A 17769-nucleotide genomic window follows, 5' to 3' on the forward strand; every position below is an offset into this window, starting at 1 on the left:
TATTTATATATATTATACATGCTTCTGTACAGCTATATTATATAATTCACTATTTTTTTAAACAGATTTTCATGTTTTTTTATTTAAAGTTATATTAAATTTATTAAATATTGGACATATTTCGGTGAGTTACGCCTATGAATTATAGGACTACAATGTAAAATAAATTTCCAAGCAAAAAAGATAATGTAATGCTTTTTGCATACCAATACAGACAGAATTAGAACGCTAGGGGGGTTAAGTTGAATTTGTATAGTCGGAACAGGTACATTATTTTATTAAATGCAATTAGGACAGATGTTTGTTTTTTAACATGTTATGTAACATGTTTACTGTATAAAATCCTCACTGTGAGTTATTCACAAAGCAAAAAAAAACAAAAAACAATAACACGGATTTATGGAGCCTAGACTTTAAATAACTTTTGGAGCAAACTGTAGAGTTTGTCTTGGTCATTAAAGAGTTTGAAGAAACTGCAGAAAGAGCTCCCCCACTAAGATCACCCACAACAGCAGCTGTTTAGCAAAAGATTTTTTCTGTATGTCATGCAAACCGCCCCCTTCCAACTTCAAGCCTCCATTCTGCACACAGCTAGCAGAAAAGCCCGTTCGTATCTAGGAGGCGTTCGTATGTCCTTAACCTAGGGATTACCTGTATGCTTTTTTATTTTCCCACACAGGTGACATTTCAAAGCAAAAATTGCTGTGCAGGATAGACGCACTTCAAAGCACTATGCTGCAACTAGGGAGCTACAGGCTCTCAAAGGAGAGGTGCAGCAAGCACACTAGACAATATTTTTTCTGTTTAAGGTTTGTTAATAAAAATGTTGTACTTTTGTAGAAATTTGCATTGTGTCATTCATTATTAGTTGACTGCCAGGTAAACTTTAAAATTGAGAAACAGAACTGCGCTGGAAAGTGACACAGAAAAGGAAGTACAGATGGTTTGTTTCCAGCGACTTTCTTCGTCGACCAGTCGTTGTTTACTTTTTTTGTTAACCATTATCAGACGATCGGTCTTTAATTGTTCATTTCCAACGATAATTATTGCACGTGTGTATGTAGCCTTAGGCTAAATACAAAAAGGATTTTTGTCACTAGAAAATGATCTTTATCGTTTCCAGTGATAGACAAATGAATGAGTACGGTACACACAACACAGCGTAAGCAAGCGGCACCCTGCCATGCTCTCCTCGATTGACATGCATAGAGTGCTAGCCCCAGATCCACCTGGCTGTTGATGAACAATATCATTTTGGACCTATCCTTAATGAAATTGTAAAAGACTATCCTTTCAATTCCTGATAAGGCTATAGGACAGAATGTAAAATGATTTCTCCCTAATGAGACAGATGAGAACCAATAACTGACAGCAGTTTTAATTCTCTTCTACTCTATTTAATATTAAAAAAAATTGGTTGAGCTTTAGATATACTTTAAAAGGAAAACTATACAAAAAAAAAAATAAAGATTTGCTTTAAGTAAGAGTAGTAGACCACAAGCATTGTGTAGCACTGCACAGCATTCAGTCAATTTTGTGATGAGAATAATGCTGCACCGATGTAAGGACAGAATGACAAATTATACCTAGGAACAAGATTTAACACATTGCTTAGAAATGGAACAGACTATACATTTTCTTTAATGTTTTCAGTTACAGACCTCGAACAAAATTACAGGAGAACTTTAGGATTCCTGAACACTCGTTACCGATAACTGATTTTGAATCCAGCAATGAGATATTAAAATAGAATTTCTGTTAAGCCTCACTGTAAAATAATTTTCCATTAAGGGACACAAGAAGACTTGGACCTTCCAGGGGGGAATCCACGAATAATCCACCCACTAAAAGGTTCAGTTTTTAGAACGCATGCAAGTGCCTGATCAATGGTCACAGGAAATATTGTACCTTAGGGATGCACAAAAGCACTACAGCTGAAGGGAAAGTAACAGATAAACAACTTCATGGGCAGGCAGCCTGCATCTCAAGAGCTGTCTGATTGAAAACTTATAACCAAACCTGAAATCAGGATTCCCAAAACCACCTTACAGATTAATGGTGTATAATGTCAAAAACTGAGGAGACAGAACATTTTGTCAGCCCCTTTCTAAAGAACTAGTGTCTGCCCTATGACCCCCTAATCATTGTTTATGGGGGATGCAGCTGGTAGATGGTACATGCTAGCGTCTCCCTAAAGGCAGCAATAAGTGCACTGCAACCTCACTACATGCTGAAAAGGACTAACCAAATATGAATTGGGACCAACCACAGCTCAGTCTTAGGACAGACCTTGTCAGCATTTACTCTTAATGTTTAATCTTTTAATAACATTACTTTAAAGATTAGAAATGTTTCTGACCTAACAAATCCAAGGATGTGTTGGAATCTGCTGAGAGACCGGCAGAACACTTCTCAGTGTAGTGTAGGCGCATAGAACCACCAAGGAAATGGAGGGTCATAAGAGTCAGAATCGGACAGCTACTATAGCCAATGGCACCGAGGCTGAAAATTTGCAAGGCTTTGGCCAGATCACAAACAGCTTCTGCTGGGGAATGGATGAGGCTGATCTAAAATGGGCAGCAAGGACATGCGCTACAGCAGCCATAAGATCGTGTTGGACTATCGAAGCTGGGCTGGCAGAACCGACCATATTGGAATGAGCTAGGATGGTGTTCATTGGACACCAAAATATAGGGTAACAATTCCAGGTTACAGACATCTTCCAACATCAGAAGGCATTAAATGAACAGTACCGGAATGGTTACAGTGAGCCAGGGAAAATAGTGTCATATGAACATGCTGGTAAAAGAAGATTTTATTGAGGCCGGCCTAGTCTGTTATTGTTCAGTACTGTAAGTGGCAGAATAACCTGCATGTACAGGACTTCCTGTGTCCTTTAATGGATCATAAAAAAATTTACATTTTTACAAAGTCAAAAATGGTAGCCTTCATATTTCCATCACTGCATGTTATATTTATTGACAGATTCTCTTTAAAAATGTATTTGGTAATTTTTTTTCCATTTATCCCAACTACATATTTCAGCAAGTGAGCAGGCTGTACTTATTCTGACATATCTGCATGCTCAAAGAATCAGCTGCCTCTCCTAAGTTTATTTTAAGATAAAGTTAAATCTCAATGGTTATTCTTAAAAATACTTTTTCTCCCATAGGAGGCAGCCAACTAAACCAGGAAACCGATATGTATTTAATATTGGCTTTACCAGAGAGCCATGGTAAATATGAACCATATGAGAGACTATAGAGCAGAAGTCTCCAAATCGTCAGCAACAACATAAAACAAGCAGGTTAAAGTAAAATCAGAAGACTCGAAAATAAGCCTCTGTTTAGACTCAAATTGAACAGTTTAATGAATTCTATAAATCAGGCAACCTCCTTAGTTTCATGCTTACAGGAAATGTATGGGAACTGAGCACCTGTTGGGAAGCTACTGACAGCTTCATCAAAAGGCAGCTGACAGCCCCATGACATACAAGCCACCAGATAAAGCACTATCAGGTCACCAGACACTACAAAAATCATCCTCAATAAGCAACTTCTGTGCTAACAAATATTCCTACCTTCCTCTTTTTTTCACACCAACAATAATTAAGAGAAAAAACAGATCAAGTGGTAAAATGTTTTTTTTTTTTTTTTTTTTGTAGTCCTTAATTGAAATCTAGTTCAAAGTGCAACTGGAAATTTTCAAGCCCTCCAGCTGTCATCTTTCTATAGGCACTGCGGCAAGCATAGCTGCAGTATAATGACATTTTGCTGAGCACACCAGTTGATAAAGCACAGGTTCTTGATTGCTTCCATCCATGTTTAACAGAGTATATGAGTGCCAAGTCCAAAAAAAAAAAAAAAAAAAAAAAAAAAAAAAAATAGTGCAGCATTGACCAAGAAATTGCTCGAATTCACAGCATTATCCACCCCACACTTATTAGGTTTAATTTATAATTAAAAAATATATATATAAATAAATAGGAAGGTGGGTATTTATGCAGTTAAATTGGTTCAGTTTTTTATGTAATTTATTTATGTAGGTGAAAGAAGAGGGAAATGAAAAAAGGAAAAAAAAATTAGCTCTTATAATATTCCATCAGTCTGTCTTCCACCAATTGACTGATCATTGAACAGCGTGCATTTGAGTGCATTGGCCCCAGTTCTGACATGCAGAGGGGACCCACTGGCAAGATAGGCAATGTAAACCCAGTAAAGGCCTCTTTCTTTCTCTTTTGTTCCGTCAGTTAAAATGTTCCTCAGTGCGCCATGGGCTGTACTGGCTTCAGTTCCTTCCGACCGCCATGATATTGTGGACACTACTGTCATACCCCACCCTGACACTTTGCTTGTTGTTGACTCACTGAAGCTTTGTACCAAGTTTACGTTGTCTGTTTCTGGAATAGTGTTAAACGGGAAAACAAATTACCACAGATCACAATAGAAAACAGCAAAACTGCAAGCAAACAACCTACACTATACAGCTAAATTTGTGGTGACTACCACTCCTACATAGGCTTGCTGTATCTCATTACAAATCCATTAGCATTACAACTGGATTGATCCCCATGTGTTTGCAAAAATTTGTTTAGCCAAAGAGCATCCTATAGACAGGGTGTTATTGGTAGATGAGAAGACCCAGTCAGGATTTTAATCTCAGACATTCAATCAGGTCGAGATCTGAGCTGGAACAGAAGAGTCTTCCATCAAATTGCTGACACGAAGTTTAAAATGTACAATATTCGAAAATGTGTTTGTATCCTATAACATTACCAGAATCTTTCAATGGAACCCCGTGAACTTAATGCTGATGGGTAGCCACATACTTTTGGATTTTTTTTTTATCATGACATTACAATTTCCTTTAAATGTGCCAATGATAATATTGTATACTTTTACCTGACCAATATATTAAATTTAAAAAACATTCAGTAAAGCCCCAGTTTAAGATTGTACCGACTGTAATGTGTTGCCAGCTGTAGGCTGAATATTCAAAAATCTTATATTAGACATATGGTATAGCACAAGCCTAAAAATTAAATTCTGGATACAATAGGAAAGAGGAATAAATGTCAAACCATGAGAAAAAAAATCTGCTCAGTGGAAACAAACGGTAATACAAACCTGATCACGGCTGTATACCTTTCTCTCCCTTTTGAATAGTTCCAATGGTTTAGAAATGGAGCTCTTAGGCCCATTCACAACTAAAACAAAATGTTTACATACAAATGCATACCCCCTTTTGCCTTCAGCTTGTTTTTTTTTTCCTCACAAAATTACAAAAAAAAGCTTTTGCGAAGATGAGTAGGCAATTGAACACTAGTAATATGTTTTGAACCAGCTATTTATGAGAGTATTAAATCTCCTTCAATAGCAAGGGTTGATTAAAAAAGAAAAAAAAACAACCTGTTTACCTGGCTTCTGATCGGGTGACTGTGTATTCAAACCACAAGATGTTGGGGATCAAACTTGTGTCACGAATAAGGAAGAATTCTGAGATTGGCCTGTGGGCAATAAAATATATTTATTCATAAATTTTGGTTACAGAGCAAAGCCAACAGCTTTAGTTTAATAGAAGCCCCACCAGCAGTACATACTAGCCTTAGCTATTCTATACTCTCAAGTAACTAGGCTCAGCCACCAGAAGCATAGTTGACTAATTGATACATCCAAGAAGACTGGTCCTTTGAAACTGGCCATTCAGTGAAGAGGAAAATAGTATGTGCAGTTGGTGGAGGCCAGCATTTAGGTGCTTTGGTCTGTATAGGCAAAAAAATAAGTTTGCTGGGGAGACCATAACAGAGAGGCAAGGCGTGGCAAGTCATTGACAGACAATACTGGTGACTTTGCTCTCGGTTTGCCTTTTTTTTTAAGCAACTTTCACAGGCCAGGTCCACTTTGGAGGTACCATGGCAAGTAAAGTTATTTGTAAAAACTGTCAGGACTAAAATAATGTAATAGATTTTTCTTTCCTTTAAATATCAACCATATAGGAAAAAAGGTATAGTAATAATGATGTGCTTTGAGCACATCGTTATTACTATGAGCTTTGAGCTCTTTATGTGTTTTAAAGGCTCTAGGTTTGCCTCCGATAAAAAAAACCCTGTTCACATAGCTCAAAGATTCATTAGCTGTAACTTGTACCCCAAATGATCTTAAGCTCAGTCTAAAGTTTGTTTCCTTAGCTAAACTACAGCTCTTTGGGAAGGTTACCAGGAGATTTATACGATTTAAATTGTTACATAAAAACACATCACTCTCTCACTGAGACGTTATAGTGCATGATAATTCAGACTGCTGATTTAATAGAAGGTAAGGCTAATGGAGCAACTAACAGCCTGACTATGACTATCTGGAGAAATTTAATGTGATCTGGGCTCCATGGATTTCCTATATAGCAGCATGTATTACTATTTTTAGAAGGGGATAATTGAATGACATACAAGTGATCCAAACCCATTTTCCTTCCATTTTATTTTTAACCCTTCTCTTAATGTGTTGTTTATCTTTCTATAGTATGTTTTTAGTTTATTATAAAGCTTCCCCTACGAGAAAGCAGGTGGTTGCTTTTTTTTTGTATCAAACCCAGCGGGTAGCAATATTAGGCACCATGGCATTGAGTAAACTAAAGAAGGTCAATGCTAATAAGTTTTAAAGCAGACTGCACATGTCATTTTATTTACTATTATTTAACTGCACTATACAGATAGGAGTGTTTCAAAACAGAATTTGAGTTTAGACAATTTTCAAGTTTTATTATTATCAACCCCACTAGTGGTAATCCGGAGTGTGACTTTGGTGGGTTTTCCAGGCAAAAAATGGTATTCTGGAGTCACACTCGGGGTCGCTTTTAACAAAAAAAACAAAAAACAAAAAACAAACACTTACCTTGTTCCATTGCTGGTCCCCGCCCTCCTCCTCTGATCCCCAGCCGGTGAATGCAGAGACAGTCTCTGGGGTCTCCCGGTGACGTCTGTGCGGGCGGGAGGATCAGCGGGAAATTCAAATAATTTTGTATTGGATTCAATACAAAATAGCCGTATTGAGTCCAATACAAAGAAATGTATGTATGTGTGTATATATATATATATATATATATATATATATATATATATATATATATATATATATATATATATATATATATATATATATATATATATATAAATAAATATATGCTACTGTACAGTTATATTACATGTTTAAATATTTTTTTATTAACAGATTTTTGTGTTTTGTTAAAGTTTATTAATAAATTTATTTTTTTATTAAATGTATTAAAGATCAGTGAGTTATGCTTAAGAATTATAGCCTACAATGAAAAATAAATTTCGATGCAAAAAAAATTGTACTGCTTTTTGCATGGAAATTTAGACAAAATTAGACCAGCTAAAGACAGCTTACCAGGCAGCAATTCTGGGGAACAATGGTGTGAGGATCTCCTGCGTGAAAACAAACCAAGCTATAGCCAAGATGCCTCCAGCCACAGCTCCATACGCAACCTGACTCCAGCTGTGATACACAAGATAAACTCTGCCAGAGAAGGAAGAAAGTTAGAGGGCAGCACATTCACAGTACCTATGTGAAGCATGTGAGCTCTACTGCACTTACCTACTATATGATACCAGACATGCTGCTGTCAGGAGACATAGAGACAGAACATGGCGCCAGAGTAGGTCCAAGAACCGAGCATTGTTGGTCTGGTGCATTCTGAAAAGATATAAGATGAAAAAAAATTAATAATTATATATACACACACACATAATGGAAAGAGCAGAGAGAGGAATACATTTGCAAAGCAGTACCCTAAGAAAAAATAAAAATTTTACTTTTGTTTTCAATTACTCCTAAATAAACTGAAGTGCACTTCCCAACATGTGACTGTGCTTTGGCTATTCACTTCCTGCTTCCTCAATGCTTTATTGCTGTAGTGCAGGGCCTAAGGAACTGTGGCCCATGACTGCTGGTCCCAAGATTTGAAGTTAATTTTAGCAACATCATTACGGTTCTTTTCAGTTTTCAGGGCTGGTAAGAACCTGAATGTCCTGCAGTACTAGAATATCCCTGCTTCTATTTCATTTATTCTATAAACGTGTGCTTCCTCTAGTGAGGTTAGTTTAGGTACTGAAGGGTGCCCACTATATACCAGGAAAGGATATTCTTCTTGTAATACTTATTTTTAGCACAAATTACACTATGGGGGACATCAATTCTGTCACACAACAAAATATTAAATAGGAGCCGTGAAAAAAAAACTATTACAAAGTCATAAATTCCATCTGTGGTTGCCTTACAGTAGCACTGCATATGGATGAAACTTTACCCTGACCACTCCATTATTATGGATATTTGGGGTAAAAAACAGTCACAGATCTTGCAAATCGGTCGTGGTTAATTGCCCTGGAATTCAGAAGTAAAAGGGGGGCCTGGTTTATATCTGTGTTGTTCATTTGCTTGATAAATGTCCTGCAATATGTTCCCATTTAAAAAATATACAACATGTAATTTACAAAGTTGTTTTTTAGCAATGCAACTCACCGTAGATAAAGGAAAAGGAATGAATATAGAGAGAAAAACCACATGAACTGAGAATGGCTGGAAGGTAACCCATATTCTGTGGTAACTGTTGTGTGTGTCCCTGTCAAATTAAAGAAGGAGATTAGCAAGTTTAAAAAAAAAAAAAAAAAAAAAAAAAAAAAAAAAAAAAAAACATGAACTCACCTTCACAAGGACGTGGCTCCCGCACTATATGCTTTATTAACCAGTTTACACCTTCATTCATTACCAAGCCTGCCAAAAAGGAAATCTACAAACAGAGATAATTTTTATGCTATGATCTAGGACAAAAGGATTTAAGAAAAAATAAGCAGTAATGATGTGAACTGACTGTGTGAAGTTCTCTCTTGAATATGATTAGAGTCACAAAACTGACGAGAATGAAGACTGGTGATAAGCTGAGGTAGGCCAACAGCTGCCCATAGAAGTCCCCTGCAGGAAACAGCAGCAGAAAGGGGTCAGTGGGAAACACACACACACCTAACAAAGTACATCTTTAGCTATATTTTTTATTGCATGGCGGTAAAAAACATGGTCAGTATTAATTGCCATCTGTATCTGAGGTAATTATACACTCTAGTTTTCCTGGATACTAAAAGTAAGAGAAAAGTATAACATTTTGAGCATCAGAACAGAGAGAAAAAAATCATCTAATGGGGACTTTTGTTGGACAGAGGTGGGGGAAAAAAAGGGTACCTAAATAGGAAGTAAACGCAAAAAAAGGCCCCCCCCCAAAAAAAATATACACTTAATTCTGTAGAACAGTTCAGGGAATTGTTCCATCAGGTCCTGCCTCGTCCTAACATCCGTCTTTGGGCTGGCGCACTAGGCACCACTACCTTTTCTTTGTTCTTCCGTGTTCTTCTTCCTACGTCACCCAACGCAGTTGTGAGATCGGGTAACAGATGGGAAAAAAAAACTTGCCGATCTCACTGGGCATGCGCGAGATCGGCAATTTCTTGCCCTTTTGGTGAAAGGGCTCCTTCTGGAGCAGCCAAGAGCCTCCTAGGATGTGTGACGTAGGTATCCGGGAAGCTTGTGCGCTCCCATTCATTTTCGATTTTTCGATTGCCTAGGTGATCAAGAAATAAGGAGCGCTGCTGCCCCTTTTTTTTTTTTTTTTTTTTTTTTGGGTGTTGCATTTAAAAAATACACAAACTGAATTTTTACCATTGTCTACCCTTTTAGGTAAGGTTAAAATTCTGAGTTTAGGTACGTTTTAGCCTTTTTATATTCTATCCAAAACGGTAACCAAATAAAGGTTTAGATATTTTATTGTGTATGTGTAATTATGGTCGGTAGTGATGTGAAGTGAATCTATTTAGGCTTCTTGTAACCCTTTGTATAGCAGAACAGCAGTAGCTCAATGCTATCAATTATTGGGGGGCTTTTTATAGACATGTGACGTCAATGTACCCATGGCCTTTACTGGCAAATTTGAAGGCTGGAAGGGGGGGCAAGTAACCATACTATATAGGGAGTAATTTGAAATTATCGACAAGTCTTTTAAGAACTGTCAAAGTCATTTAGTTGACTAAACATAAAATCCTTTAGCAGCTAACAGTTTGCATGAACGATAATTTCATTATCATTAAAATGCTGAGACACAAATCAGAAAGGTTTTTAAATTAGTTATCAGTGCATCAGCAGTGGCATATTTCAACTCCAAAATGTAAAGCTGTAGTTTTTCATATGTATAATGTGGCTCATCTTGTTTAGCTGTGGCTTACATGAAGAGCTTGTTAACTATTCAGAGCCTGAGTAATTGTCTATTAGGGGAACACGTCTCCCGATAGCCCTTCATCCCCTCAGGGATAAATAAAGCTATGCACGCGTCAGTTGATTCTTGCCCGACACATATGTGGTCATCCCTGACGTTTACAGTGGTACCACAACACTGTTCATGAATCCGCCATGGAGAGTAAAGAACAACCAATCAGGAACGACTGTGTGCTATTTAATAGAGAGCACAGCGGGGCGGCACTTACTTGTCCTCTCCATAGAAGATGACAGCATTGTATACAAATCTCATACATTCATCTGTCACAGAAAACAGTCATGAAATATTGTTTCCAGCACTAACTGTCTGACATTTATCGGATATCTATATAGGGCTTAGGTCTTCTGATAGCCCAGAACAGAGATCTGTTTTGCAGGAGCTTACGCCTGGTAAGGTGTTACACGCTTCTTTATATTTTAATACCCTTTTGAATATACATTGATGAGGACATGTCACTTTGCAGAGAATGGGGAAATAAGGAACATAATAAACAGACTTACAGTATTTAAAATACATATTAAATTAATTTAACTAGTACTAAGAGTGACTTTTACATTTGCCTGGAGTAGTGCATAAAATACAGTTATCTTCACAACAGTCCCATAGACAGCCAGCTGTGACTAATAAGACCCTGTACAACAAACGGTCTCTTTCCTACATCAGTTTTAGTTTATTCATTAGGTGTAGGTAGGAAAAAAAAAAAAAAAAAAAGAAAGACAGGCTTTCTGTGGCAAAGTAGCTTCATTGTGTGTGTTTATTTAATACAAATTATTTGGTCTAAACTAGACAAAAATCTACTGTGCTAGAACCTACTGCTAACACAGTTCTACTTTTCTAAATAGTGTGATTTTGTAAGCAAAATTAACATATATGGACACCAACAAGTTTATTCATTACCAGACAGAAAACATTTTACAAACTCTATTTAAAGGAAATGTATTGAGAGGAACACAGCCAGGAAAATACCAGTCTGCATTGCCTAATGGCTGTCCTACATTTTAAAGCCGACTTGGAACATCTAGTTTAGTCAAATCAGCTCTTTTTACTATTAGCCTCGATGTACTGTAATTATCAGATGCCTTTCACCAGTCAATTAGCAAATTCAGAAAGTTCAGCAATGACAGGGCTCAATTTTTGTTTAGTGTCTCCTACAACAGGGAACAGTGGTCAAAAACACATTTTATGAACTGTAGGAGTAAATGAGAACTGTTTTTTTTCTTTTTTTTTTTTTTAATGAAAGCTTGCAAATACCAGAATTGGACCTGGTATCATCAGCCTTGGTAAAGCACAGGCTAATGAAGGGGAAGGAGAACAGGGAGCCAATCAGACGAGCTTGTCAATTTGCTTCTCCACCTTTCACCGTCCACAAGCCCTGTAACTGAAATGTAATGAAGGCTATGTACACAGGTCAGATGATATATGATATCGCCCAAGATAAATGGCTGTACTCGTCTGAGCTGAGAATCTGATGTGTACTGTTGTCACCCAAAATAGTTCCAAGGATCTAACAGGATGAATCCATAAACAACCTATCGGGAACCACCTCTAACCAAGACAAGGGAGGAGAGCACAGCTGGGTGCCCTTGCTCGTCCTTCTCTTCTCCATACACCACTTGTTCCTCCTACACTCTTTGATACAACCATGAAAAATAATTTACATCAATGAAAATATTATGTGGGCAAACTTAAAGTGGGTTCCTGCCTTACCAGACAGGGTTGTGCGGTGTGTCAATCCCAAGTCTGGATGGATAAAAAAAAGAAAAAGAACCTTTGGTAGGAAAAACAGCTCCTATACATTCTGTCTGTTTTTTTGTGGAGTTCACACATTGAAGGAGACTATCATGAAGTATTTTGGGAGAGGTTACTAGTGTCCTATGAAAATGATAATTGCCTGGCTTGAATATGTTTGAGTCACAACAAGCCTGGTGTAATGAGTGTGACAAAATCGGATTCAGGAACCCTTTTTAAAACTCTATATTCGGCTAATCTGAAGAGACTCTAATCTCCTTTTTGCAGATAGACAACCTTTTTATGTTAAGTAAAAAAAAATATCTTTTTTTTTTGGTGGGGGGGTTAAACTCTACCCTGACCTAGCCTTTTTTTATTATTAAACAGGATTTATAAAGCACCAACATATTGCACAGTGAAGTACATTAAATAGGGGTTGCAAATGACTGACAAATACACAGTGACACAGGAGAAGAGGACCCTGCCCTAAAGAGCTTACAATCTAGCCTTCCATCTTAGTCGCAGCAATGGTGCAGAGCCTTTTGGTATACCCAAGACACGCACCCCAGGAGGCTCATGGCTTGGGCATGCGCAGAAGGCACTTGTTCTTCAATGAAAAAAAAGAAAAAAATGTAGCTCTCACACATGCTCAGTGAAATCGGCCCTCTTCCCCCACCATCCCAATTACAGCAGCTACTTCACTTGATATCACACCTGCACAGATACTCTTCTAATTCATGCTGGAAAACAAAAAAAAAACGGGAGCAGACAGGAACTGCTGGAGTGTCACCTAGCCAAGCCCTTTAGGTAGCACTTGGGATCAGGCTCAGGCTGGGCTTTATTACAGAAAGAGACAGGGAATGTTTCCTCTGCAATAAGCATTCTTATGATTGCCGCCCATCTATCAACATTCACTAAATTGTTGACAGAATAACCAGCACATCCCAGCTTCTCCAGTGGGTAGCAGGACTAAATGAACTCCATGGGAGATACATCACCCAGCCAGTCAAGATGGCCAAAGATCATAACGTGAAAGCGAAGAGTGGCGCCTGCAACATAATGGGGACAAGCGAGTATTCACCAGGGTTTGGTTCTGCTTTAACTACTCAAACAGCCAAAAATATATACAGTTCAGTGTTCTCTTTGGCTAATTTTAGCTGGGTGCACCACCTGGCACTTTCCAGTAACCCCTCAGCTTTTTTTGGGTGGTTACAGAAAAGTTGGGTCACAATACAAAGGCTGCCCCACTTCGCACCCAGCTTAAAAAATTCTGGGGAAATGACTGCAGTGGACCTGAACATAAAAAGTGATGGGGGAACATTGGGCATTTTATTACTACAGACTACAAAGAAAAAAAAAAAAAAAAAGGGATCGTTATTATTACTAGCCAATAAGGGGGTGGCGAGACCAACCTTATTGTTGACATTACAAGGCTAGTATTGAATACTCTCTATTAAAGCATCGGGGGTCTAATAAAACCCTAAACCCTGCTCCTTTTCTCCCAGGCCAAACAGATTGGGCTAAGATTGTGCCCTTGTCTCATTACCCAGAGATTGCAGCTCTGAGCCTGAAATCAATGAATGTAACCGGGTTCATTTGGCCTCAGCACAATTAGTGAATGGGATGGATAGGTGAATTGCATTTCTCAGGGCTTGTAACAATGGTCATTCACAGCTGTGTGACTCGTAGTCTCCAATGAGGCCAGGTCGGGGTGACATTGTACAACTCAACCCAGAAATGTTTTTAAGCTGGGTGGGAAGAAATTTTAGGCGGGTGGATGACCCTGAATTGTGACCCAACTCATCAGTAACCCCCCAAAACAGGCGGGTAGTTCGAAATCGCTCACAGACAAGCCAGATAAACACACTGCAGAGACGCCGCGCATGTGCACAATTACCAACCCAGACAGTCCCATAAAGAGATCGCAGTTTCGCCGATAAATCCTTCTCCGTAACTCCTTTTCAACCAGCTCCTGTCAAGAGATGTAAACTATAAGCCCGTCTTTACCTGCAGGATATTCAACGTGCATGAGGGAAACTGGGCGCCATTGAGCTGAGAACAAGCACTGTTCTTCTGCCGCCATCTTACCCGGATACCGGGCGTTGGAAAAAAACCAATGAAGAAATAGGAAGATGTCCGGGCCAATGAGAGGAAAAAGACTGCAGGCATGTCAGAAGAAGCCAATAAAAGGGCAGAGAAGTCACAAGCTGTGTCCAATAGGGTGGCCGTAAGTCAGAGGGAGAAAGCTGGCGCTTGTACGCCAGTGTGTCGGCCAATCCATAAGAAGGGTTTTTATGCAACAGCCAATCAGATGTAGCGGAGGCCCAACGCTGTGGCAGATTCAGATTAGGGTAGCGGCCAGTTCCTATGCGGTGGAGGAGACTGGGTGACGTAAAAATCACTTGTACAGCCTTCATACTGACTTCGGTTTATTGTGCGTACTCTTGCAGGAATGGGAAAGAATGTGAGCGCGAGAATTCGAATGTGAAATATTGTCACCGATAGGAAAAAATGTGAATCTGCCTTCTGATTCCATGAGAGGTGAAGCTCATTCCTGGTGCCACACTGCTAGAGAAACATCTGAGAATGGGCAAGGGGATGGTGCAAAGGGTATAAATGTGCCATGGTGTGCAGCCCTACAAATAATGCGGGGCAGTACATGACTACTCTTTAAAGCCGACTTATTGCCAACATTTTTACTTTAAATAAAAGGGGTGACAGCCATTTTATGTAAAGTAAAAATGTTAATACCTTTTTTTTTTTTTTTAAACCCTTGATAAAAAAAAAAAAGTGAAGCCCCTCCCTTTTTGTCTTTTTCGCTGTAGCAATTAGGACAAAATGGAAGCGCAGAGCCTCCTGGGATATCTACATCATGCAACACTCAGGGGAAAAAAATTCAGATCCTGCAGTATCACACTTTTTACTCTCCCCCTTTAAAGCAGACTACATGCACAGTGCAAGGTCAGGTGACATAGCCAGAAAGAGGACGAAGATGGCGGCGCCAGTGCTTATTCTGCACCTGGGCCAAGACAGCAAAAAGGTGCAGGACCCAATCAAAGACATCTACAACAGGATCAAGGTTTTGAGCATAAGTAGGTACGTGAGGTTTTTTTATTTTCAGTTTAGTTCCACTTTAATATGAAGATGGTCACCAGCCAGCAAACCACTGCTGTTCGGGGTAAGAGGGACCACATTGGTGTTCTCAGGGACAGTAGGGGGAAGAGAAAAACATTACATATTTGCAGACTTGCTTGATACACATGAATATAATATAGCTCTCTCATGGCAGACATAATGGGCTCAGGATGTCTGCTTGCTTTTAGCTGACCACTTATGGCGCAGGCTGTACACTGAAAGCGTGGGTTGCAAGATGTCAACTAGAGGTGGGCTTGCAGGCAAGGACTTTGCAAGGTTCTACAGGGGCTCCTGTTGGCTGAAGACTGCACACCCTCAGAGGCCTGCACATGTAGACCTGCAGGTTGGAGCAAGGAAGGGTAGACACAAAAAAAAAGAGTGGGGAAGATTGAATAACTAGAAAGATGGGGGTGAGGGGGTTAAAAGAGAGAGAATGGCAAAAAAGAGAAGATAGTGGGAGCCATTAGTATAGAGACTGTGGTGGGGTCAGTTTTCCAGTGTCCCTCTGTTGTCTGTGTCCACCACTGCTTGAAAACATTTGCTTACTTGATTTTTAGTAACCCTATTCATCTGATAACACTGCACAACAACGATTTTGCTACTGGGAATAAAACATGTGATTTACATGATATCCAGTGTGCTGATTCCAAATCTGAACTCAGAATCATGTACAGATTTTAGGTCATGGCTAAACTTGCTATAGCTGTTCAAATGGTTGGTTTTGGGTAATGTATTTTATATAGGAACATTAAAACAGTTGCAGCTACCACTATGCCTGCTGCCGCCTCAGCTGAATCCCGTCCCCTGGTGGCATGCATGATCCAGCAAGTCAGTAGCCTGACCTCAGAAATAGGTATAAAAGGCAAGATGGACCAAGGGCTTGTCTCCAGTGTGAAACCATTTTATTGGATAGTAAAGCTTGGCCATAATGAGTCTGTTTTGAGCTAAAGATGAGTAGGCGGAGCTTTGTTAATAAACAATTTTTGATACATTAGGGGCAAATATACCCCGTGTGATCAACGCAAGAACCTAACCAAGAGGGTGAGATTTGCTTACAAGTATTACTTTGTGTATGCTGTCTGGTGTGTTACATTGGCCTAATGCAATGGTTGAATGGGTAAAGGAATAAAATGCCTTTTGCTATGCCTATGGTTTGGCGTGAGCCAAAAGACCATCACTCGGACTGCTACTTCTGTATGAGTAAAATTGCTGGGTTTTCAAAGAAGACTAAGTCAAAATTCATCTATCCTGATTATGAATCTGCTCTGAATCCAGTGCCGGTCCCTCCTACATATGTTGTTACTGACAGTGACATGTCGGATTAGGAACAGGAGGATGATGTCAATGTTAATGAATGTTATAAACCCCAATTTAAAGAGAGTAAGCCACATTTTATAAGACAATGATCTAGTAAGGGACCTTTGTCAAAAGAGAAGTCTGAACTGTTAGCCTCCAGATTAACCTCCTGAGCAGTAACCCCAAGTGTGACTCAGGGTAGAAAAAAGAAGCTGGAAGCGGTAACACACTCGGGGTAGCTAAAACAAGTCTCAACTGATCCGTCGGCATCCTCTGTGTCTTCCTTCTTCTTCCAGCCGGCGTTCTCTGCGCTCGATGAGTCAGCAGGGGGTTCCCGGTGACGTTGGTGCGTGCGGACATTTTTTTCGGGGCCGGCCGGGAAATTTAAATCCATTTGTTTTGCATTCAATACAAAATATCTATTGAATGCAATACAATGGATTTATGTGTAAAAGCAGTACATTGTCTTTCATTAACATTTATATTACAGTATATTATAACAGCATGAGTATATATTTTTTTTTTTAATGTAATTTTTTATTTGGACATAGTTTTGTATTTCAAACTTTTTTATACTCATACTATTATATTATACTGTAAAATAAATTTTCATGAAAAACAATGTACTGCTTTTAGACATAAAAATCTAGACAGAAATGAACCACCCAGGAGGCTAAAGGAATGGAATTTGCTACAAAAAGGAACGACAACTTCACACTTTCGTGATCGTCACACAAAGTTTGCAGGTTATTACTAGCTGGAAAACAACATTTGCTTCTGTACCAACGTGAGTGGTCTGATGATGAAGTTAGGTTGCGAATACATACCAGAGCAGTGGAGATTGTTCATAGACTTGAGCAAAGCAAGTTTGAAAACTTTAATGCTGCATAATGGTAGCAGGAAACCTCTGTTCTTGCTCATGCCCAGCAAGAGGAACAGAAGGTTTCTTGCTACCTTTATGTTTTTTTTGTTGTTTTTTTTGGATGGAATCACTAAACAGAAGTAGGGTCTGTATAATTATGTTGTAATGAAGGGAAAGTTAAAAATACTTTTTTCTCCTCTTATTAGGAAACTAATTACATGTTTGTTTTGAGTGAGATAATAGGAAGGGTCATAGTAGATAATTTTGTCACTGAGGAATATATGAGGGGGTGGGAGTGGGGAAGCAGTTGACAATACAGAGACGAACCAATTAGGAGTACTGTGTATTGAGATATTACTAATAAAAGATAGAGATTAAGTAATAACTAGAACTGAGAAATATTAAAAGTT

General features: G+C 38.8%; 1 protein-coding gene across 1 annotated transcript; it reads right to left on the bottom strand.

Moving 5' to 3' along the window:
* Positions 1-1611: 1611 nt before the first annotated feature.
* Positions 1612-14289, bottom strand: DOLPP1 (dolichyldiphosphatase 1). The gene is made up of 8 exons (XM_072431348.1): positions 14074-14289; positions 8890-8990; positions 8724-8808; positions 8541-8640; positions 7614-7712; positions 7407-7535; positions 5417-5506; positions 1612-4399 (listed from the first exon to the last, which is right to left on the bottom strand). Exons 1-8 carry the CDS (start codon positions 14147-14149, stop codon positions 4363-4365), a joined length of 717 nt encoding a protein of 238 aa, XP_072287449.1. The 5' UTR covers positions 14150-14289; the 3' UTR covers positions 1612-4362.
* Between the last annotated feature and the right edge of the window lie 3480 nt (positions 14290-17769).

This window comes from Pyxicephalus adspersus, chromosome Z (assembly GCF_032062135.1).
Source record: "Pyxicephalus adspersus chromosome Z, UCB_Pads_2.0, whole genome shotgun sequence".
NCBI classification, from domain to species: Eukaryota; Metazoa; Chordata; class Amphibia; order Anura; family Pyxicephalidae; genus Pyxicephalus; species Pyxicephalus adspersus.